General features: G+C 38.6%; 1 protein-coding gene across 3 annotated transcripts in view; it reads left to right on the top strand.

The window, feature by feature from the left end:
• The window catches only part of ERC2 (ELKS/RAB6-interacting/CAST family member 2), a 1144388-nt gene that overhangs the window by 591483 nt on the left and 527555 nt on the right, over positions 1-25350 (top strand). For 2 of the 3 annotated variants that reach the window (XM_066245244.1, XM_066245243.1), the window contains exons 8-10: positions 2573-2710; positions 9535-9675; positions 13087-13227. In XM_066245244.1, the coding sequence (XP_066101341.1) occupies positions 2573-2710; positions 9535-9675; positions 13087-13227 (420 nt within the window). Of the gene's footprint in view, positions 1-2572; positions 2711-9534; positions 9676-13086; positions 13228-17580; positions 17617-25350 lie in introns of all 3 variants that reach the window. The other variant, XM_066245245.1, reaches the window with a different exon arrangement.

Raw genomic sequence — 25350 nt, 5'->3', positions numbered from 1 at the left:
TGTGTTTTTTACCAGAAAAAAAATTTAAAAAAAATTTCAGTAGCTACTTAACTTTGTAGACTTCTAGATTTATTTTTTATTTACATGAGACTCTATTTCCCACACTGTTCTGTACCTTGTGTTTCTCTGTTAATAATCATTCTTGGAGATCTTTCTGCAGCATTTCTTAAAGTGGTTAATTTCTTGCTCTATAAATGTGTCTCCAGTTCCAATCTGTTACTCAGCCTTGCCTGTGATGTCATTGGCTCTTCTGATGGGTTCTTAAATATGAGATAAATAGATATGTAATTTATCTGTCACCAGGTCTCACCAGCCCATGTTTCTTCATCTCTTAGCTCCTACCTACATACTGGTAGGACCTCTAACCCTCAACCTCCTTAGTCTACCTGGTGATTTAGGGGAGGCCCCAGGTTCTCACACAGCCTCACAGCCAGACTTCTTTAGCCTCTATTTCCAATGCCCAAAGTCCCTTGAAATCTGTACCTACCACTGCCTCAGGGCTGATCCCCTGGAGGGGGTCTGCTCTTCCCTGTCCTGGTTGGACAGTCTCCCAGGTTGAGAAAGGTATGTTTCATTGGTTTGCCTGGAACCATCATGGATTTGCACATATATGTGTACACAGATGTATCTGTGAGTGTACTCAAAACAATAGCATACACTGTGTGAAAAGTCAGTCCTTTTATTTGCTGGCTTCTATATAACGACCATCCTTTTGACACATAACTGTCCATATTCTTGCTCACTCATATATTTGCTTATGGTATTGTATAACTCTATGAACACTTGTCTGAGATGGGGGCAGTCTTTGTTCTGACTGTAGATGATTATGCCTTTTGAGTTCCTGTTTCCCATGGAGGGACAGTGAATTCTCACAGTGGTCGCTGGATAGGAACACATTGAATTTTTTTGGAGGAGAAGGTTAGTTATTTGACTAATAACCTGATTTTCCAGGATGTGTGTTTCAAGGCAGAAAATGTTTATTATTAAAAAGATACATTGTGTCCCTGGCTGGTTTGCTCAGTGATGAGTGTTGGCCTAGTATGTGGGTATCCTGGGTTCTATTCCTGGTCATGGCACACAGGAGAAGCGACCATCTGCTTCTCCACTCCTCCCTCTCTCACTTCTCTCTCTTCCCGTCCCCCCTGCAGCCATAGTTGATTAGAGAGAGTTGGCCCTGGGTGCTGAGGATGTCTCCATGGCCTCTGCCTCAGTTGCTAAGAAGAGCTTGGTTGCTGAGCAATGGAGCAATGCCCCCTAGTGGGCTTGCAGGGTGGATCCCAGTCAGGGTGTGCGTGGAAATCTCTCTCTCTGTCTCCCCTCCTCTCACTGAATTAAAAAAAAAAAGAAGTAAAGAAAGAAGGGAGAAAATAAGGTAGAAAGAGTGGAGGAAGAATGGAAGGAGAAAAAGCCCATCTCTGTTCCCCCACAACTGTTGTAACCACTGGAAAACTTCGCCAAGTCACATCCTGCGGACTGAGGGGCAGCAGCGTCATTGTCTTTGTATTCAGGACTATCTTGATGCTGCGACTGCTGCCACCTCTGCTGTCAGCCTCTCCTCATTATTGCTGCAACTACTGTTATTATTTGTGTTGCCATTTCAGATTCACGCTAAATGAATCAAGTAATCCAAAAATTTGTTTGAGTCACACATCGTGAACATGCATTTGGAATTATTTCCTGAGAAAGCCTGGCTGCAGAATACAAATATTTTGAATGGACTTATCTCAGAGTTGTACTGCTATTTTTCCTTGTCATTTTAAAACCCTTAATATGAAGGAATTGTTTGTACAGTGGAGCTATTTTTTTTTATCCTTAGATAAGAAATACATGGTTTGAAAGCAGAGAATAAAAACATGAATGATAATGTACGTGCTGCCCTCTGCAAGGTCCTGGCTGCTGCTCCTGGGCAGGCGTTATAATCGGCTATTTGGCGTGTTTATTTCAGGCTGCAGATAGTGGATAAAAGTGCCTGGTAGGTTGCCAGCACATGACTTAGTTGCCAAATGGAGTGTTTAGTACTTGTTACATTTGATTTATATCACAAGTTCTTCCCATTAACAGTCTACTGGTGATAACCTACTTGGCTTTTCATGTGGTTACTTTGAAACAGCCACTTGACAACATTTGGCATATCACAAAGTTTAAGACTGAATAAAGGAGTGAGTGAATGACTACATAGGTTCTGCTGTATGGTGCTTGGTGCAGACCCAGTACCCATTCCGTTCATTATGTGAGTAAATCCTGTGTATGCGTTTCTTTCATTCACTGTACCATGGTAGGGTCTATGAATTTGAGACTTAGAAGGCTGGTGAAAGGGAGAATAATATATAGATAGAAATAATAGTGCTTCCATGTCTGAGGGACAAGTTTGAATTATGTGGAAGAAGAAAGGCCTCATCGAAACAGTGTTGATTCTTAGTCAAAGAGTAACTTCGTAATGCTGACAATTTCTGTAATCTCAAGTCTGGTTTTTTTTTTTGTATGTGTGTGTTTTTAAACAAGTTCACTTCAGGAATCTTGGCCCTGAATACATAATAAAATGTGTATTAAATATGGTGATCTTTATTTTCAGATTGAAAACTTGCAAGAACAACTTAGGGATAAAGACAAGCAACTGACCAATCTGAAAGACAGAGTGAAGTCCTTGCAGACAGATTCCAGTAACACAGATACTGCGCTGGCGACACTCGAGGAGGCTTTGTCAGAGAAGGTGAGCTTGGACAAGGGAGCAGGGTATCAGGATTTACGGAAACCTGGTTGAGAGCAAATGTTCCAATGCATTGAATGCGCCTGCTTTTCTTCATGCACTCACTACCCCAGTCCTGGTGGGGCTGCCCACTGCCATGCCCTTATATATAGACTTGGCTCACTGAAGCCAAGGGTGTCTTTTGGAAATGCAAACTTGATCACCTTATCCTTGGCTTGACAACCTTTATTAGCTTGTCATTGTTCTTAGAATAATAAAACTTAAAATCCTTAACCTGGCCTATAGGTTTCATTCACTGTACCATGGTAGGGTACATCCATTCATCTGACCTGGCTCTTAGCGGACCAACCACCTCTCTGCCTGTTTTCCTCCTCCTTCTCTACCACTCTCCCTCCCTTTCCCTTTCTCCCTCTTATTCTCCCTCACTGCCTGCCTTCCTTCCTTCCTCTCTCTCTTCATCCGTCCCTCCTTTCCTCCCTCTCTCTCTACCTTCCTTCTTTCCTTCCTTTCCAGACTCACCCCCCATCTCTTTTCCCTTGTTCTCCGTAGTCTAGCTACATTGGCCTTCTGGATTTTCAAGTGTACCACGCTCCATCTTACCTCAGACCTTTCGCACATTGCATTGCTGAGACTCGAATGTTCTTTATTCCCAGCAGACTTACTTCTTCTTTTTCTGAGAGCTCAGTTTCATGAGAAGCTGTGTTGCCAATAGTTAAGAATGTGACATTGGAGTCAGACTGCCTGACTTCAAATCCTAGGGCTGTAGTTTACCCCTTTGGACAAGTTTCTTAGCCTTTTACTCACTCAGTTTCTTCCTCAGTTCTTGTTTAGATCAATGGGTATAATAAATTATAGAATTATAGCTGTTGTTATTATTTTATTAATCATTTTCTCAGGGAAGCCTCTGAGGTAAAATCATTATGTTTTTATGAATACTGTGACCTTCCCAGAGCTCAGGTCATAATCTTAATTGTGCTTTTATCTGTTTTTATGTGATTAGTTGGTCTTCTCTGCTAGACTCCAAGCCCAAGAAGTACACTTATGTTTGTGTGTACTTATGTGTGTTAGCCACCTTCTCCCAGTGCCTGGTATGCTAACACCTGTGGGGGAGGTGCGCAGCAGATAGTTATTGAGTGAGACCCCTCTCCCACTATATGACAGGCATCCCTGTGGACACCCAGGATGCAGCAGAGAAAAAAATGGATGAAAATTCTGGCTCTCAGAGATTTTACATTCTAATGGGCATGAAGGAGAGGTGAACAATAAATACATAAGTGAAATACATGGAATTTCAGAGATCAAGTGACTCTCGGAGCCTCAAATTTCCCGTTTGTGGAAATGGGGAAATTAAATTAAATGGCCCCTAGTTTCCGTAAACCACTGTATCTTGAAGCCTTCTTTGAGTTCTACTTCAGAATCACTAGGAGGTGCTTGTTGAAAATCTAAATTATTTGGCCTATTCCAAGCCTACTGAATCCGATCTAAGATAGGGCCTGGGAATCAGCACTTTAGCACTCTCCCCAGGTTGTTGTTTTTTTTTTAACTTTTTTTTTTTCTTCCATTTTTCTGAAGCTGGAAACAAGGAGAGACAGTCAGACAGACTCCCGCATGCGCCCGACCGGGATCCACCCGGCACGCCCACCATGGGGCGAAGCTCTGCCCACCAGGGGCGATGCTCTGCCCATCCTGGTCGTCGCCATGTTGTGACCAGAGCCACTCTAGCGCCTGAGGCAGAGGCCACAGAGCCATCCCCAGCGCCCGGGCCATCTTTGCTCCAATGGAGCCTTGGCTGCGGGAGGGGAAGGGAGAGACAGAGAGGAAAGCGCGGCGGAGGGGTGGAGAAGCAAATGGGCGCTTCTCCTGTGTGCCCTGGCTGGGAATCAAACCTGGGTCCTCCGCACGCTAGACCGACGCTCTACTGCTGAGCCAACCGGCCAGGGCCCCAGGTTGTTTTGATGTACCTTGTCATCTGAGAGCCACTGATCTAGGCTAAAATACAGGAACTAAAAAGAAAGTTATACTCTATGGCTATATAGTCTTCAGGTTCCTAGTAAAAGTTATAAGATTATAACTTTAGGAATAAATTATAAGATATGAGATTTTATCTGATGACTGAAGGGTAAATAAAATGATTTTTCAAGGAAAGATATTTTTCTATTTTTTGTGTCCAATATTGTATTACCAAAGCTCTCTGCTATAATTTTGTTTGTAAAATTCCAGTGAGGGAATGCTGGTTCCAAACTCTGAGTGATGCTGTGTGTCCCTTTGCCGTTTGGGAGTGATAGGATGCAGCCCATTTGTACCTCTTCATTTCTGTCTCCAGATTTAAAGAAGTAAACATAGACCAGATAATTTTCCATGTAGTGAGTTCTTGGCAGGATTTTATCTTTCTTTTTTTCTTTTTTTTTTTTTTTTATCCCAGCCCTATTAAGATTTGATTTATTCTAGTTTAAATCCCTAAGAATTCCCAAATCTGAAACTACTCCCTTCTTTAAGCACTTCCTTTGCGGCCAAGGGGGTGCCTGGAAAGGAGAGCTGAGGTCTGTGGGATTCCGGCCCCTAGACTGCCTCCACTCCTTGGTAGCATCAAGTCGGGGCAAGCCTCTTCTCCTGTTACTGCCTCTCAGGACTTTAGTTTCAAAATGCACACTGCAATGAGCTGTTTTCTAAGTCCCATTTGCTTTCAGGGCTCCCCTGATCATAACTGCTCAGTTTGCTGATCCTCGATCTCAGGCACATGACACCTGAACTGGACCATAGATGAGGAGTTGAGTTACATCCCTCAAAGGGCCTGCAGGGCAGACCAGTGAGGAAAATGGGTTTGCTGTGGCATAGTAGGGACTACTGGCAACTGTGGGGAGCTGGAGCATTCTTGACCTGTTTCAAAACATTCATGTTCAGATTTTTTAAAAATCCCAATGCTCAAGCCAAACAAAATAGCTTGGTGAGCCAGCTTTAATCTGTGACCTATTAGTTTGCATAACCCGTGTGCATTTGATTTTTGCCTTTCACAATAATGAAGAATAAAATAAGGAGGGAATTTTCAAAAGGTACCACAACCACAATGCTTGGGTATTTGAAAAGCGGACAAAAACACTGGGAAGGAAACGGAAGATACTCTATCACAGGAAAAAGATTAGATTTTTTTTAATTAAGTGAGAGCAGGGAAGGAAGAGATACAAACTCCCACATGTGCCCCAACCAGTATCTACCCAGCAAGCCGTTATGCGGTAATGCTCTGCCCATCTAGGGTGTTGCTACATTGTAGGCAACTGAGCTATTTTTAGCATCTGAGACAGAGGCGATGGAGCCATCTTCAGCACCCAGGGCCAACTCACTCAAATCAATCAACCTGTGTTTGAGAAAGAGGGAGGAAGAGAGGCGGGAGATGGAGGGGTGGAGAAGCAGATGTTTACCTCTCCTGTGTGCCCTGACAGGAATCGAACCCGGGACATCCACATGCCTGGCTGGTGCTGTACCACTGAGCCGACCTGCCAGGGCCCAGAGTAATAGATTTAAGTATTTATTACAATGGATATCGAACTTCTGTGCATCCAAATTATCTTATCATTTAAGGAGCTTTTAAAAATACAGTTTTCTGGGTTCTATTTCCTAGTGATTCCAATTCAGTTGTGAGAGCCAGGAACCTGGGATTTTTAACAAACATGCCCAGTGATTCTGATGCACATGGTCCGAAGACCACACTTTGAGAAACATTGCATCTATGTGCTTTAATTTTAAAGACAGGAAAGGGCTCAGTGAGGTAAAATGACTTGCCCAGAAATAAGAATCTGGGACGTGTATAGCGCCATTGGTGATTTCTGAGTCCTGGACAGGCATCATTAGTCAACCATGGCACAAGCTAACTTCTCAACCTAGCACGCCAGAAAGTTACTCATGCTCTGAATTGGCTCTTGGTTGGGACTTTGTTGCCCACCCTATATTACCCCAAGGCCACTTAGCTCAAAGGGAATGGAATAGGACTAAATCTCAAACTTTCTTATTTTTGTGCTTTTAACATCACCATGTCCTTAATGGCCTTTCCACCACAAGTTCCAATTTTATCCACATATAATTGAATAGACCTTCTGGAACATGACATGATGCAAAAAAATACAATTATTAATTAAAAATTATAGATTCATAAGAACATTGAATTATTTGCTGTCTTTTGGCTGATGTAAGGAACCCATTAGGCATTATTCACCATTCCACTTGGATTATTACATCCCAGGGTGTGTGTTATTCCTTTAATTTCCAGGAACTTATTCAGATATTCAGAGTGTGCAAAAAATAATGCCACTTAGCAAGTTAAGATTGAGTATGACTTAGTTCTAGGATTGACACACAGAAGCTCAAGAGACAGAACCCATGGAATTTATAAATCGGGGCTCCCAAGCCTTGCTGTAACCACATAGGAGATAAGCAGTTGAGAAAGCCAGATAGCAGGCTGGAGACCACAGCAGCTCCATTCCTACCCAGTGATAAAGCACAAATAGATTAGACCTGTGCAGAGCCAGATGAATGCACAAGGAACACTTGCCAATGCAAATAAGACTAAAACAAGAACACATTGTTGGAATTTCTACAAGTTAGCTGTTAATCAAGTAGATCATGGCATATTAGGGCTTTTTAACACATGTTTTTGACATCTGGCCCTGTGCGGCTGACAGTTAAATTAGTTTTGTGATTGACGGAGAAATATTTTGGAGTATTGAATCATCAATAACACTTAAAAACATTACACTGCTTGCTGATTTTTTTTGTCATCAATGCCCAGTCAATAGTACAAGTGCTCAGAGCAAACCAACCTACTTTCCAAATGACTCTGACACCTTCTGGATGTTAACACACATACTTAATTTTACTTCCCTTTCTTTGAAGACAAGATGATCCCTAATTTGAGTTCTTATTTCTTCCATCAACCTTTTTAATTGCCTGTTATGTGCCAGCCCTTTGGATCTGAGTGCTGCCCTCTCACAAGCCGACCTGGGAAGGCAGGCCCACGGCAAACTGCATGAAGCGTGCTGAGTGGGATAATATGCTGTGTGCTCAGGCCAGAGCCCTTCTTGGGAAGGTTTCCAAATAGAGAGGTGACATGGTTGGTTTGGGGCTTTAAAAATGTCACTCCAACAGTGGTGAAAGTGATGAGATGGAGAGGGCCTGGTGGCCAGGTGACCAGTTGTGAGGCTTTTGTAAGAAGTGCAAGCGAAAGGCAGTGAGGGCTCAGTTGCTGAAATCATTAAAAGGCCTTGAGAGACTCCCCATACACCAAGCCATTTCCTCCTTTTGTAGATCACATAATCATCCACTCACCAATGTCACCAACAGAGGAAAGGGGCTGTAACTGGAATCAAGAAGAAACAAATACAGGCAATTAATAGACTCATTTGTTCTATTTCCACCCCCTCTGTTGTAATAATATACTTCATTTTTAAGTATTTTTAAATAATTGAAAAACAATAATGGTACTTTTTTTCCTTGAAAGCATTAGATTCATAAATTATTGTCGTTGAGGTAGAACAGTTGCCTCCCTGGGGGAGCTTAAATCACAGACTAAGAGTTCAAATGAACTTCCTTCTGCATTAGAAACTGCTCTACAGTTGTCTTATGTCTCAGGAATTGTCTTGTACTATGTACTTTGGAGAATATAAAAGATAATATCAGGCTATTTAAGCGTCATTATTGCACCAATATTTTTTAACAATGCCATCCAAAAGGAAGTTCAGATATGTGTTGGGTAATTTGAAATAAATTTTAGAAATCTAACTCAAGCTTTTCCCAAGTAGAGTTTTCTTTAGAAAAAAAAATAAGGCTCTTATTTTGATATTGGTAAAAATGTGTGTACCGGAGTAGTAGTTTTATTTCAATGTGGAAGTCATGGGCAGACTGTCCCTCAGACCTCCTTGAAAGGCTCCAGGCATGTGTTGGTGTCAGTGGCCTCCTGGGCTTGGCTAAGACTAAGATAACCCTGGATGCCAGTGTGGACCTTCGGAGCTGGGTGGGCTTGTGAGCTAATCACCTTGTGAGCCAGCTGGCCTTTCTGGGACTGGTTTCCTCACCTGTACCCTGCTCCCAGGTGCAGTGGTGCAGACCTTGCAGTTGTGGTGAGGACTAGAAAAACAGGGCACCTCACAGTGCTGAACACATAATGAGCGCTCAGTAAAGGAAAGCTTCTGTGTGAACATGGCTCAAATTTAAGCAATGTTGTGGAGTCTCTACTGATTGCCAATAAGCCATTGAAAAAAAATCTGGAATAAACACCTGCAAACACATTGGAAAATTGGCAAGGAGCTGATTCTTTATTTTGTTTCACATTCTCACTGTGAGTCAGCCCTAAGTAGTGGAAGGCCCATGTCCTGCCCTGCTTCAGTTTGCTTTCTAGTCGGGGAGGAAGAGTCTTCAGAAACCAAGGAAGTTCTTTGATGCCAAATGGGAAAGTCAAGCAAAGAGGGTTGAGCCAAAAGGTTGCTTCTGTGTCTTCCCCTTGCCCAGACAAGGCTTTGGCAAGTCTAGAACTTTGGTTCCTGAACCTCCCTCTTCTGGAATTGCTTTTGAAATTTTTTGAGTACCACCATGAACCAAAAACAGCCTCAGAGCTTGAACATTAATATTCCTTGTGGCTTTATGATTTTAACTTTTATTAACAAGCTAAAAGCTGTATTGATTTTTATTCCTCTCTTCACAAACCTAATTTTTAATATCTCATGTATGCTAACTCTTGTAGAGAATTTGTTACATTTATTGCCTCATTTCTTTTTGTAGTATGCCTTGGCATACACACTGATGTGTTCTCACCTCTTCTCTTCTTGACGATTGCCTCACAGGAAAGAATAATTGAGCGTTTGAAAGAACAGCGGGAGAGAGATGATCGGGAAAGACTAGAAGAGATAGAATCTTTCCGAAAAGAGAACAAAGACCTGAAAGAAAAGGTCAATGCTTTGCAAGCTGAACTGACTGAAAAAGAGGTGAGCCTGGGACAAGAAATGAACCCATTGGTAGTCCTCATAAACCATATTTGTGCTGCCTCAGGGACTCAAGACTTGGTTTGAGGGACTGTGTGAGGCCTGGGGACATAGTTGCCTTTTCTTTGTAAAGCTGTCTGAGTTCAAAGAAAGTATTTGCTGTAACTTTTCATCAGTGATGCTTGATGCATATTTTCTTTAGTCAACTGCCTACAATGTAGGTCTTTGAAATTCTTCCTGATGTTTTATTACATTTGTGTGAATTCTATACTGTTCTCAATGTCCCATGATTCATTGTTTGAGAGAACAACAAAAGCTTCAATAATAATAATAACAGCTCCACTTTATTGAAGGCCTTTTACGTGCTAATCCTGAGGTCAGTGATTTACATTCACCTGTGATTCTCAAATGGATCACTGGGTAAGCCCAGGTTAAGAGATATGGTACCAGCCTGGACACCAAGGCATAGATTCAATGTGGCTGCTTTTCCAGGGCATTTTCACATTACGGTGAATACTTTAAAACAGTATTTCCATGTTAGAGAAAACACGGAAACAGATAACAGATCTCACCTGAATTTTTACAATAAAACAACATATTTTAAAGAAATTTCTTGGAGCACTGGGTGAAAAAAGGTTGAAGGGATTAAGCAAAGGAAATATCTCATAGGCACAGACAACAGTGTGGGGACTGTGGGAGGGATAGGAGGCCAGGGAAGGTGAGGAGGGTGCAGGCGGGGTGTGCAGTGATGGAGGGAGGCTGGACTTGCGGCAGCAAACACATAAGGCAATACACAGATGAGGTGTTGTAGAATTATGTACCTGAAGCCTATGATTTTATTTACTACTGTCACTTCAATAAAATCAATTAAAAATTTATTAAAAAATTTATTGTTGAGGGTTATGGAGAGAATGCTTTGGGCTATGACCCCCATACTCTGAGGGATAGTTAGGACCCCTTTAGTTCACTTAGGGATTCTTGGGTGAAGAGACTTGAGAAACAGCCATGCACATTACTGTATTTAATCTCCAGAACTCTGAGATATGTGCCTTTCTCCACAACTGGTCTCTTCACCCTTATTTCTCTGCCAGAAACATCCATGCCCTTCAGGGCCATTACCAACCCTTCTCTCTGCTGGGCTGTATCACTTCACGGCTGTACAGCCACCCGCTCCAAAGTATCACCTCACCCAATGAGTTTTGATGATTCTGTATAAATAAAGTACTGATTAAATTAGGAATCCAAGAAGGGGAGAATTGTGAATAATAGCAGTTTTGAAGAAACTCAGAAGCAAAATGTATAGTGTCTAAATTTTAAATTTAAATTTTTAGAGAGGAGGTTATTGTTTTGATGTGAAAAAAAAAATGAATATAAACTCTCTTCAAACTAGTTCTCTGCCAAATGCAACTTGGGAGCTCTATGATTACTGTGGTTGATGTGTGATAGAAGGCACAGAAGCTCTGACCCCATGGCGGCGTTCTTTGCTGACAAGAGTGCTGACTGCATGGGTATATATCTTAAAAGTGCACACACACACAACCCTCTACTGAAAAGAGATCTTGACATGATAGAGCATAAGTTTTAAATGAAAATATAATTGTGTAAACAATGCCTACATTGTATGAATTTCAGACAGGCATTTCAGCAAACATTTATTGTTCCTGTATAATAATGTGCCTGCCACTGGGCTGGGTGTGTGAGTCAAGCTTCCATCAGCAAAACAGAACCGTATTAAGAAATTTAACCATATTAAGAAATTTATTGCAAGGAATTGGCTTACATAGTTATGAGGGCTGGCAGAGCAAGTTCAAAATTCATCGAGCAGGCCATCAGGGAGGGCAGGCTGGTAAGTTGCAGACAGTCGCTGCCCCTGCGGGCCACAGGTGGGATTTCTTCCTGCTCAAGGAAACCTCTGTTCTGCTGTTAAGGCTTTTCAACTGATAGGATCAGGCCCAACCAGATTATGGAGAGTAACATCCTTTACTTAAAGTTAACTGATTGTGGGTATTAGTCATATCTATAAAATAACTTCGCAACAACACCCAGATTACTGTTTGACTGAATAACTGGGGACATAACCTGCCATGCTGACTCATAAAGCTATCACACCCAGCAACTTAAAAGTTATCAAGAAAAAAATATATAATTGTTGTCAGCAGGGAGCTTATAATTTAGGTAAGGTGATAATAATCTTCACCATGACAGAATGCCTGGGTTATAAAGTCCCTTATTATTTCTGTGGGATTGATATGATAAAGAGTATTGCTATTTGGATTGGAGACCTAGGTTTGAGACCTGTATCTCGCTTTAATAGCTTGGTCACTTCAGAGGAGATGCACAGCTCATGTGAACTTCAGTTTCCTGGCCTGAAAAATAAGAGGTGCTAGCCTGTCCCTCAGAGGGTGATTAGGACCTGGGTTGTTTGCTGGGTGATGGTGGTAGCATTTTTATACACAAGGTTATTCCAGTGCCCGTAAAGCAGCCCAGACGTGAAGCATTAGGCAGCATCATTTACTGAGGGAGCATTGTGCACTGTCTTCGTGTGTGCTGCAGATGGGTAGACAGGAAATGCACAGTGTCTGATTGTGGGCGAAACCTGAACATTTTAGTCGCATAGATGTTGCTAATGATTTCATATTTAGTGATGGATATGGCCTTCCTAGCTAGCAAAATTATGTTCTGTGATATATGTAAGTAGTATTTGTTTCTTTAGTTTTTAGAATTCAGACTGAACAAGGAAGCGCTTGGTTTCTGGCTGTGAATGATGAATGGAATAATTTAGGTAACCCCACGTCTGAGTTGGAGAGATTCATTATGTCCGCTGCCTCTGGGTTTACAGAGGACTGGAACAAAAAATCTCCTCCTGATTTTAAAATAATTTTATCTTTGATTATATGGAAGATATTTGAAAAATGATTGGCCATTTGTCTGTTAAAGAAATGACATTTTATCAGAACTTAATAGGGTGTTTTTTTTTATACTTTAATTTCCCTGAGAGGGAGGGTTGGGAGAGCATTCAAGTCAGTATTTTGTTTCATATTTATCTTAGCGTCTGCATGACCTGACAGCAATAAATGTAAATGGAAGGTTTCAAGGTGTCTGTTTTACCATGACATGTAAAGACCACCTTGGGACTTACATCATTAGCATGGCTTTGAGATGTGAAACATGCATTTACTGACCACACCATTTGGTCACATTTGATTCTATTGCAATTAGATCCTGCTCGGTTCTGTAAGCTGGCCAACTTTAATTTCCTGGCCAGAGCAGACTATTGTTACCTTAGTAAGACTATATTTACCCTTTCTGTCTAATGCACACTTTATTGCTATGTATAGAATCAATGTAGTCAAAGAGAAGACATTGCTAGTAGAAATTGCAGTGTTTTACTTACTAGCGTTCTTTTCCTTTCAGTCTAGTTTAATTGACCTCAAGGAACATGCATCTTCATTAGCCTCAGCAGGGCTGAAAAGGGATTCTAAATTAAAATCTCTAGAAATAGCCATCGAACAAAAGAAAGAAGAATGTAGCAAATTGGAAGCACAGTTAAAAAAGGTAAGTGAAGCCTAAGGAAAAACATGTTCATTTTCTAATGAATTTATAAAATGGGAAAGGAAAAGAAACAAACCCTTATCTTTTGCTGTCTGCTGATAAAAGAATTAATTAAACACTTAACTTTATTCCTTAGAAGTCTGCATCAAATCTGTTTTTGAACCTGAAAAATTATCTTAGATTTCCTGTCTGAAAAAAAATACATGAATATAGTAGTGGAAGTAAAAATTAGAAAAGCCAGCCTGGGCAAATCTCAGCTCTCAAAGAGATAAGTGGAAATGTGAGCAACAAACCAAAAAATCCAGGGCCGGATTAGACATTGACCAACTTTTACTGTTTATCGAACTAGGTCAGTTTTCTTACTGAAACTTTGCAAAGTTTACCTGACAACGTTACATTTCTAGAAGTTCACCAAAATAATCAAGTCCCTGGAATATCTGTGGGATGATTATTTACACCAGACTGAAAACGGCCCCAATTCCTAAGAAAGCTTGTTGTATGCAGAAGGCTTTGGAAAAGAATGCAGGTTTTGCAGTATTAACATGTTTTCTCTGAACTGGACATTCTGTGGAGCACATTTCCAGTCATGCATTGTTCCTTTGACTTTTTCCCTGTGTTGTTTGGTACGTCTGCATTCATCGTTCACATAAAACTCATAACATTATGAGTTTAAACATTTTGTTTCCCTTTGACAACTTACAAACTTATTCAAAGGAGAGAATAAGAATCTAAAACACGAAGCAGAGCATACACTACAATTTGACTATGTATAATTCATAACACATTGGAATGGGGTTTTATTTACTAGAGTTATAAAAATAATAGATAGGAATGATAGGGATGTGAAAGAAGTATATATCTGTGGAGAAATTATTCTGGATATCTTCAAATTCAATATACTATTTTGTATGATGGAATATATAACTAAAATGTGATTATACACTGTTCACTTTACTGTGGGATTTTAGAAAATTGTCATGAGAAATTACATGCAACTAAAGTCTCCCTACCAGCACAGAAAAAGCAAATATACAGATCAAATCCCTTTGCAACAAGACAGCAAGAAAAAATCTCTATATTGCAGAATCTATTTCCCAGTCCACTCAACATCTCACTTTTGTCAAGCAGTATCTAGTTAAGCAGAAATCTTGAACAATAAATAGAAGAATTTAAATTACCCATTTGAGGGTGTTTAAATGGGGATTGACTTGGCTATGTATGCATTGGATGTATGATATACATTCTTGACACACATATAAATGTGTTCTGCAATACGTTATATACGTACATGCATATCAAGAAATGTACTTTTTATTTACTGAACAATTTTGTGATTATAAAGCAGGCTCTAAGATAACTCTGTGAAAGAGAGCACTTCTTCAGCTCCCTTTGGCGGTCCCTTGTGTTATCTTAACTCAGCTGTATTGTGCTGAGTCCTAAAGGAGGAGGACCTCAAAGAGACCTGCATAGGAAAGACCCCCTTCATCAAAGAGACATTATGGAGATGAGGACACTCCATAAGTCAGGGGTCCCCAAACTTTTTACATAGGGGGCCAGTTCACTGTCCCTCAGACCGTTGGAGGGCCGCACTATAAAAAAAACTATGGACAAATCCCTATGCACACTGCACATACATTATTTTAAAGTAAAAAAACAAAACGGGAACAAATCCAATATTTAAAATAAAGAACAAGTAAATTTAAATCAACAAACTGACCAATATTTCAATGAGAACTATGCTCCTCTCACTGACCACCAATGAAAGAGGTGCCCCTTCTGGAAGTGCGGCGGGGGCCGGATAAATGGCCTCAGGGGGCCACATGCGGCCCGCGGGCCGTAGTTTGGGGACCCCTGCCATAAGTATTTCTGCAGATTATTTTTCTAGACACCCTCCCTTTCAGTGTAAGTCATCTGCGGAATTTGAAATCCTCTATTAATTAAAAGGAAGAGGCTCACAGATTGATGCTTATGGCTTCCATGTTTATAGCCTGATTAGTTTAATAATTAACATTTATGCAATTCAGTTTAGTTTCTTTCAACCTAGCTATGGTTTGCCCAAGAAATCATTTTGAGCACATGGTTTCCTTTAACTCACAAGTAGATCCTGTGTACTGAGATTCACAAATCAGATTCTGTAAACATTTTAGCATTATTCCTGACAACATTTTAATATCCTGCCAAATCAGTAGAATTAAAGTAACCAATATGATTGTTTTACTCTAAAGGACCTATTTAATTTATGAAAAGATAACTTATTTCTAAGTATATAAGTAATCTTTGCTTATACTATCTCCTAAATGCATAGTACAGTCAGATTAAATAAGGTAATTATAATTTAAATATTTTCATACCTAACCTGCAAATGCTATTTTGTTATTTTTGGCTCTCTAGCATCAACTAAATGCAAAAGTTTAAAATACTTCTTCTAGTAGTCTTTAATTTCTGCTAATAAATAGTTCCATAAAAACCTCAAGTACCCATCACCTTAGAAAGAATTGAGATCTACATGAAATATTTGAAAATATAAGCCAACAGTATGTGAATATACATATAAACACATCATTTACTCATGGAAAAATAAGCAGCTATAAAAGCTTAAGGAGTGTCTGGGCCTCTCTTTAAATAAAAGGCTATGTGACTTGTGAAGAAAATATAAAGGGTTACTAAATGAAAGCTGAAAACATAATAGTTTTATTATGTCATAAATAAACCATGAATTCCCAATGGAATTTTGCTCAGGATTTGTGAGCGTCCAGGTATTTTTGCCATAAAATCTACACAATGTAGATGTGTTTAGCTCAACAGAAACCTTGTCTGCCAGTGACAATGGAATCTGCATGGTGTTTTAAACTTGTTTTTTGTCTTATAAACAATTCTTTAAATTGGTAAGGTGAATGATTATATAAAACCTTGTGGAAAATATTCACATGCATAGTTGCTTTTAACTCTCTAAGATACAGCGTTAATTTAAGACATTTCCAAATACTTGATGGTGAGAAATGGTTATAGTCCGAAAAGGAACTAGTTCTTGCACATTCTGTCTGACCTCTTAAAAACAGTGCAATCAAATGTTCACCTGTGAGAAAATCTTTACTGATAGGTTGATAAAATGAACTAACTGAATAATACATACCTACCTTTTTTGGGGTGCTTTATAAATTAGTACATTCATTCATCTTAAATAGATATCTAGGGATTGAGGAGAGCCAATTAATGATATATATGGATCAATTTGTCTTTCAAAAAAGTATTCGGGATGTTTGATATGTGGAAGTACATTTACCTTCTATGACTAGAAATCAGTTGAGAAGCAACGGCAATTTGAACTGTGATGGTTAATGTACTTTGTCAATTTCCAATTAATGTTATTTATGAGGAGGATTTTTTTTAACTGTGGTAAAATGATCATTTACTTTAATAAAGTTGCAGAAACAAAAAATGTCAGGCTCTTCAAAGACACATGTCTCAGTGTAAAGCAAAGTGAACATTTCCCCTAGCATTTTACCTTCTGCACTTTGAGGTTGAGCCCCAAATTAATGATGTAGGTATTTAAGAAATATAACTGGACAGTGCTATTTAAAATAATATTTAGTTAAATCCACAAACATATAACTCTTTCACATAATATTGACAGGAGAACATCGCAGATTCTTAAGCATTTGGGGCATTATAGGATAGCCACTAAAAATTATAATTTTTATTAATTATGACCTAACAGTAGAAACTGCTAATGAGCAATGGAACATACTGCCTTTGGCCCCCTTTATTCTTCTTGCTGACTTCAATTCTTACTTGTCCCATTTACTAGTTAATCCTATAATGTCTTGCTTACTGATATTTTGCTATTGCTAACCTGCTGTTTGCTGATCTATGTTTTTCTAAAGTTAGACTGAATAGAAAATTCAGGCTTGTGTTAATATAAAAGAAGAGCTATAAATTCAATGATAAGATTTAATTAATCTTTTACTATTACCATCTTTGAAGTTCAGGTAATAAATTGTAAGCTTGGCCAGAAGTCCTTCTTCTGATTCATTGCTAGAGGCCGGCACCTCATGTATCATCAAAAGTGGACAGTTTTCTTTATTTCATGGGTTATTTCACTTGAGAAAGGGAAAGTAACACAAACCTTAAATTTCTTATTCCAGCTATTCTTTTCTAGGAGCCAAAGTCAACATTTCTGTTTCCCTAGAGCCTCTCATTTTCACTGTGGAATGTTTAGAAACTAAAGTTTCTTCTTTTTTTAACAACCAGTTCGTCTGTGCAAATGCACTGGATTTGTTGAGCTAATGCTGTTTTTCTGGATCTTTCCTTCTTTCCCTGTCTGTGCTTCAATGACTCCCCAACTTTGCAATGTAGCAAGCTGAGCAGTTGTTCAATCAGATGTACAACCCAGTAAGTCATTTCTAAAAGTTCCCGCTGTAACATATCAGAGCATGAGGATCCATTGATCACATGGCACGGTGTGCCGTACTGGGGAGGTTTCAAAAAATATTTATGAGTTTCTTCCCATTTCTGTTTTGTCAGAAGAAATGACCTGTGCACAGTACACTGCCATTTCTTTTGAATGTGAAATTTAAAAACCAAGAACTCAGTGAAATATTGCCAGCTTTGATATTACCTCCTTCTTAACTTCAAGTCTCAGGCTAAAGAAAAGCAGAGGTCAGCTGCAGACCTAAGCTCGTGGAAGTCTATCTTAGATCTTTAAATGCATACTTATCTAGCAAACAACTCAGTGTATGTTACATTCAAACAACAGAAGTTAAAATAGAGTTAGATTTAAAAATAGGGCTATGCTCTTTGAGATTGGTAAATGCGTAACATTATTGTGGGTTTTATAAGAGATAAAAACATGTCATTTGGCTGAGGACAAACTAAAATATAGCCTCCTAATAACAGACAGAAACAATTCTGGTGATAGCTTAATGGTACAAAAAACAGGCAACTAGTAAAAATATGTGTAAAATGGTCAAGATGCCATCAATGATTTTTTTAAATCCTGACAGGTATGCATTTAAATGAAGTAATTTATTTGTTTCTTTAACATATTAAAGAAGAACTCTTTTTGTTTTGTCAATTCAAGTAACTTACTGGGAGAAATTTTACATAAAGGTGACCAGAATTTGTCATTTTGCAGATGTGATCTGTGTCATCTAATTACCTCTCATTTCTAAATTCCCTTCATAGGGAAGAGGAATAGCACGGATAAAAGGGAAAGATTCAGCCTGCACAGAATGCATACAACGTGACCCACAAGATGCTTGCATGTATTTAATTAGGTTCAGGCTCCACCCTCTGCACTTGAAAACAAATTTTATTTTGCAAACTGAACTCCTCAAGCTCCACTGCAGCATCTTTATTAACTTCTTTCCCCAAATACGTTTTTAGCAGAGTAGCAAAAATGATCAACATTTCTTTTCCCTTAACATTTGAATGGAAGTGTTAATAAGCAGGCTCAGACTCAGGACAGTGGGGAGGTGAAGAAAGATGAGATTGGCATATCGTCAAGCTTGAAAATTGACCCTGGAAAAACTGAGCGTTTTCTACAGATCATTTAAAAAAGATATAAAGAAATCCCACCCAAATTTTTTCATACTTACTAGTTAAGGACAGGAAGAAAACCTAAGTATGTCACATTTGGGGTGAACATATGACACAGGGGGAGGACTTTGTCTCTGTAGCAGCCCAGGGTTAGCAGGACCAGATTTACCAGGATAGGTAGGACCAAAGAAATAGCTCTGTTAACTTTAGGCCATTTCTAGAAATATTGATGACCTGGCATTTACTGGACTTTGGCTTTATTTCACCCCAGTGATAGGTCTCCAGGATGCAGAAGCAAACATTTTAGTCCTTTAGGTGACTAATTCAAAAGCCATTGACGGAACTTTCATTGTTTTAACTCCCAGTCTGCAGATATTCTCGGGATCCTGTTTTGTTTTTGTTTTTTGGACTGCAGCATGATGAATTTTCTACCCTTAATAGTCTTTTAAAAAATGACTGTGTTTTTTTGGTTATAAAAATAATATATGGTCATAGTGGAGAATTTGCAAAAGAATGGAAGGACATGGGAGAAAAATAAAACCAGGACATTTCACAGCACAGTGATAATCACTATCTTTTCTTTGTTATTTATTCTTCTTCCTTCTCTCCCTCCCTTTTTCTTTTTTCTTCCCTTTCTCCTCCTTCCCTCCCTTCCTCCTTCCTTTTTGTCTCATTTCTTTCTTCCCTTCCTCCTTAGCCTTTCATCTCTTTAAAACCTAATGCTCTTTTTCTTTTCATGAAATTGTCTCCAAGTGTTTATTGGGTTTTATATCCTATTTTAAAACAACATATCATCAGAATTTTCTCATATAATTAACTATTCTTCCAAAACACTATTTTAATGGTTATTCCACTCTATTTTCTCATTCTCCCGAAGTTGGTCATTTCTTTCCTTTTGTGTGCGTTTGCCAATATAAACAATGTTTTTAAGAACATCTTTCCGTATTAATTTTTCCACATGTCTATTTTCTTCATAGACTATTCCTGGTCAGTAATTTTAAAAACTTCCCAATAGTTTCAGCTATTTGCACTTTAGAGGAATTCTACCAAGACAGGCTTCTTCCCACATTTCACAGGGGCAGCCTTTTCTGCCACACCCCGACCAACACCAGGAACCACCATTTCATATAACTTTGATGAATGCAAATGTGGATTCTTTTTTATTTTCACTTTCCTTTCTTTAATTACTACTGTGGTTGAGGTTTGTAACACATTTATTAGCTCTTTGTATTTTTTTTTCCTATAAGTTATTCCTTTAGATCATTTAAACACTTGTTATTAAGTTTACTATTTTGTTCATTGGTTTGTATGAGTTAGTCTTTGCTCTGGATAAAACTTTTGTCAAATTGGTTGCAAAGTTTCATTTAACTTAAATATTTTTTACATAGAAAACTATGTTTATGTTCTTGACCTGTGTTTCCCTTTTAGATTTCCTCATTGCCTTTGCACTTAGAAGTCATTTCTGCTTTCAAGAACAGATACTCAGCTATATTTTAAAATATTCTAATGTTACTTGTTAAATCAATTTAACCACCTTAACCCACCTTTATTTTATTTTGATTCATGTTGAGTGATGAGTTTTCAACTTCATGTTTTTCCCAATGGATCAACTAATTATCCCAGGGCCTTTAACAGAGGTTATTTATCTACTGATATTGACACTATTTTATCGTATAGTAAGTTTTCATAGGGACAAATAGTTTCTGAGCTCCTGTTCATTTTTATCAATGCCCATTGCTTGTTGGGTCAGAATTTTAATTATTTTGTCTTTATAACATTTTAAAACATCTAGTGAAACAAATTCTAACCTAATTCTTTCTGCTTTTTTTTTTTTCATTTTTTTTTTCTGAAGCTGGAAACAGGGAGAGACAGTCAGACAGACTCCTGCATGCGCCCGACGGGGATCCACCCGGCACGCCCACCATGGGACGACGCTCTGCCCACCAGGGGGCGATGCTCTGCCCATCCTGGGCGTCGCCATGTTGCAACCAGAGCCACTCTAGCGCCTGAGGCAGAGGCCACAGAGCCATCCCCAGCGCCTGGGCCATCTTTGCTCCAATGGAGCCTTGGCTGCGGGAGGGGAAGAGACAGAGAGGAAAGCGCGGTTGAGGGGTGGAGAAGCAAATGGGCGCTTCTCCTGTGTGCCCTGGCCGGGAATCGAACCCGGGTCCTCTGCACGCTAGGCCAACGCTCTACCGCTGAGCCAACCGACCAGGGCCTCTTTCTGCTTTTTGTTTTGTCTTGTTTTAATGCTCTTAGCTTTTAATTTTCTATTGTCCAAAATAAATTTCAGAATCATCTTGTCAGTTAAAAAGCACAAGTGTTGATGATTTTAATTTGAAGCTTATTCAAACTATAAAATAATTTTAGAATGTTTGATCTCTTTTCAATATTATTTCTCCCCATTCATGAACTTGATTCAACTTTTATTTCAATGATCTCTTACAGTAAAGTTTTGATGTTTTTCTATTATAGTCCTTTGATATTTCTTTTCTTTTCTTTTTTACAGAGTCAGAGAGAGGGATAGATAGGGACAGACAGACAAGAACGGAGAGAGATGAGAAGCATCAATCATCAGTTTTTCGCTGCGACACCTTAGTTGTTCATTGATTGCTTTCTCATATGTGCCTTGACCGTGGGCCTTCAGCAGACCGAGTGACCCTTTGCTCAAGCCAGTGACCTTGGGTCCAAGCTGGTGAGCTTTGCGCAAACCAGATGAGCCCACGCTCAAGCTGGCAATCTTGGGGTCTCGAATCTGGGTCCTCCGCATCCCAGTCTGACACTCTATCCACTGGTCAGGCTTGATACTTCTTTTTAAGTATAGTCCTGAGCATTTCTCTATATATAATTTTTAGGTTACTGTTGCAAATGCTATATTCTTCTTTTATTTTCTAACCAGTTATTGGTACTTATGGGATTTATTTTATTCTTGTATGTTTATTTTGAATATGACCACCTACAAAATTTGGTGAATTATAACTTAGTTGTTTTAGTTAAATAAAATAATTTTGCAGTCAGTCCTAGGTCCATCAATCTAAACTAAATCAGAGTAAAAAACCATTGAAGTCCTCCTGGAAATAATATTTTTTTAGAGTAGTAATAAACTTACTTTTAAAAACTTTTTTTACTAAGTGATACTCTAATGCCATTTCCTAGGGATCTAAAATTTTGCCTTGTGTCCTTATTATTTCTTATAATAATAACCTTTCTGTAGCGAAACTCAGCCTCTGCTCCTGGGGGAGTTTTGTCCCGTCATTATGAACACTGCACAGGTTATCTTCAGTCACATTATTTTCTTTCTTAATTCTTAATTGTAGACAAATAATATATTTTTTTTATCAGTTTCAAATTCCTTCTTTGCTGTAGTCCTAGAGACTATTGTGCCCAGAGATGGTATTCAGGGTTCTCTTGTAAATTTTTAATAAATCTTTAGACCTCTGAGTCCTAAATTTAGTGCTCTGTATACTACCCTCATTGCTATAAGGCGGATGACTGATTTGGAAGCACTGGGGCAATCTTGCCACTGACCAGATCACATTTGAGACCCCTCTGATGTTCCCACACACATGTAAGTCCCCCAACCCCACACCTTCACCTCCTGTCTGGTCACTATCCCTTGAAATCCTATCTCTTCTTCAAATGCATCTTTTGCAGGGCTTACATTTTGCATGAAGGTTTATAAGAAAGAAATCAAGCACTTTTCCAGTCTAGTGGAGAAAAAAATCTTGTTAATGTTCAGTGAGATCTTTCTGATTTATATGTCATTATAGGACTGTGTTACCCCAGGAATATGATGGGTTGAATTATATACTCTTTCACAGTCTTTGAATAGGGACAGTGATTTCTTATGATTTCTTTAGCCTCGTTTTGAAATTTGGTTGATTCACTCATAGAATGGAAACTGGCAACTATTTAAGAGGTAATTTCAGGACATACACATAGCATGCACAAGCACGTGTATGTGCATATACACACAGCCCTTACACTTGACCCAGACTTTCAATATCTAAATAACTGAAGTAATATTTGATATGACACTTAAGATTTGAAGTTACATGTTTTGTTTCAGACTCTAGGTAATTATTCCAGTTCTCTACATGCTAATTTTAAGAGATGCCATAGGTAAAAGGTATTACCTTAATAATTACTTTTCTTTGTTTGTTTGAAGGGGCTTAAAAAGTGTTAAGCATGAAGTTGATTCTCTTTACTTTGTGTATGTGACATTAAAAAAATTATTTTTAACATTTGTTTATGTTCCATTATATTTATTTTATTTTTAATTTATTTTTTATTCTTTATTCAGTGAGAGGAGGGGAAGCAATGACAGACTCTGGCATGTACCTGAACTGGGTTCTCCTGGCAAGACCTCTAGGGAGCGATGCTCTGCCCATCTGAGGCATTGCTCTGTTGCTCAGCAACTGAGCTCTTCTTAGCACTTGAGGTCTACACCATGGAACCATCCTCAGTGCCCAGGGCCATCTTACTCTAATTCAGCATGGTTGCAGGAGGGAGAGAGGGAGAGAAAGAGAGAGAGAGAGAGCGAGAGAGAGAGAATGGGGAGGAGGAGTGGTGGAGAAGTAGATGGTCACTTCTCCTGTGTGCCCTGACTGGGAATCAAACCTGGGACATCCAAATGCCAGACCAACGCTCTACCACTGAGCCAACTGACCATGGGTCTGTGTTTATTTACAAATATCCTATTTGTTCCATCTATAACAATAAATTCTTTTTAGGAATAGTTATAATATGCAAATTCTGAACATTCTGGATGTATTAGCTAGATTTGTGAGAGAACACTTTTCTATAGAACTAGATAGTGTAAGATTCAAGGATTCACTGCAATTAGTTTCCAAATGTATCATTTAGTCTCAGCTATTATATTTGCTATTAATTACTTGGATTTAAAATAAAATTTTAAATTTATGTTAGAGTTGTATAGTAACTTAAAAACTTTAAAAAAGTAATATTTTGTTTATAACTCAGATTAAGCAAAGATTATAACTTCTTTTAGAATATATAAATCAAATGTTTAAAGAACTTTATATACCCTGCTCAACTGTTAAAATATCAAAGGAGTGTTAAAACGCTGTTAACAGACACTAAACCTCCATTGCTGCCATGATTCTTTTTACAGTTAATATATTTAGCAAATTATTGCTAAAACCCATAAACTGCATTGGAGACGAGTCAGATTTATTAGTTAGTGTTCTGCTTGTACTTGATGGTCATAACTAATCATTTGTGTGAGAGAAACAATTTTTTATTAAAATTGTTAAGGTACATTTCAAAGAGAGAATGTCATATAATATTATAATAAAATATTCTGTGCCCAGTTTCACAGCAGGTTTCTGGACTCAGGTTAATGCTTTCCTTTCCAGGTACTTGATATGATGAACTACCATTTAATTGAAAATAATCAGTAACTTACCTCCACATGAGGAGTGTAAATTAACTTGTAATTTGTTGTATTGAAATGCTTTCACCACTTTTTGCTCTTAGCTTTGATTTAGATATAGTATCTATCTAAAATTATGCCTTATTTTCAAAAACAATTCTCCCAATAAATAGCCACTAGGTATTGTTACATACAAGTTGTCCTAAGCCATGGCTAGATTTCTCCTTTGTGCTTGATTCAAGCTTTCAAAATCAGTTCCCATCTAAATGCCAGTGCTTTCCCATATTAGCGAGACACCAAACTTTATTTTGATGATTTCCATGTATGGGGGAACTTCCTTACATGTAGAGATTCAAGAAACATAATTGAAATCATCAAAAATCACTGAACCCCAATATGTTATATAGACATTTCTGAAGTGTTCTTTTCTTAATATTCTCTGTTTCAATAAGATGCTTGAGAGTTGCTCTAGAAGTTACCAGAAATAATTTGAGACAGAACCAGGTACCTAGATTTTTTCTTAAACTCAGCTATATCATCAGCAAAATTAAATCTCCATAACCCTGGTCAGATAGCTCGGTTGATTAGAGCGTTGTCCTGAAAAGCAGATGTTGCTGGTTCGATCCCCTGTCAGGGCACATACAGGAACAGATTGATGATCCTTTCTCTTGCTCTCTCTTTCTCTCTCTTTTTCTTTCTCTGTTCCTCTCTCCCTCTCCCCATTTTTCTCTCTCTGAAATCAATAAACTAAAAAAATTAAATCTCTATAGTTAGAAACGTATGCTCAACAATATTCCTTTGGTTTTACTGACTGGTGGATATCTTTAAAAGTAACAATGTGCTTGGCTATATTTGTGATAAATATGTTCTGAAATGATTAAAGGAAAATCCACACCAATTTTCATTTTCAGGAGCTAAAATTCCAGACTACTGGACAAAGTTGATATACCTTAGAAGAATAGAATGGCCAATGGCTTCCTGATTTTTAGGGGAGCTAATTTCAAACCAACAGGTTCATAGGGGACATAACTAGTGTGCATTATCAGTTTAAACTTTGAGTGGGTCAGAATGTCATGGTAGGAAATTATTTAGGTTATGCTTATTCAGATATGTCTATATTTTTCTGCAGTGTCAAAAGTACATTAAGCCCAAATCTGTTATCTCTGTTGGATTCCCACTAGGAGCTGCCAATC

Source organism: Saccopteryx bilineata, chromosome 10 (assembly GCF_036850765.1).
Source record: "Saccopteryx bilineata isolate mSacBil1 chromosome 10, mSacBil1_pri_phased_curated, whole genome shotgun sequence".
NCBI lineage: Eukaryota > Metazoa > Chordata > Mammalia > Chiroptera > Emballonuridae > Saccopteryx > Saccopteryx bilineata.
This window is presented reverse-complemented; position numbering and strand designations above follow the sequence as displayed.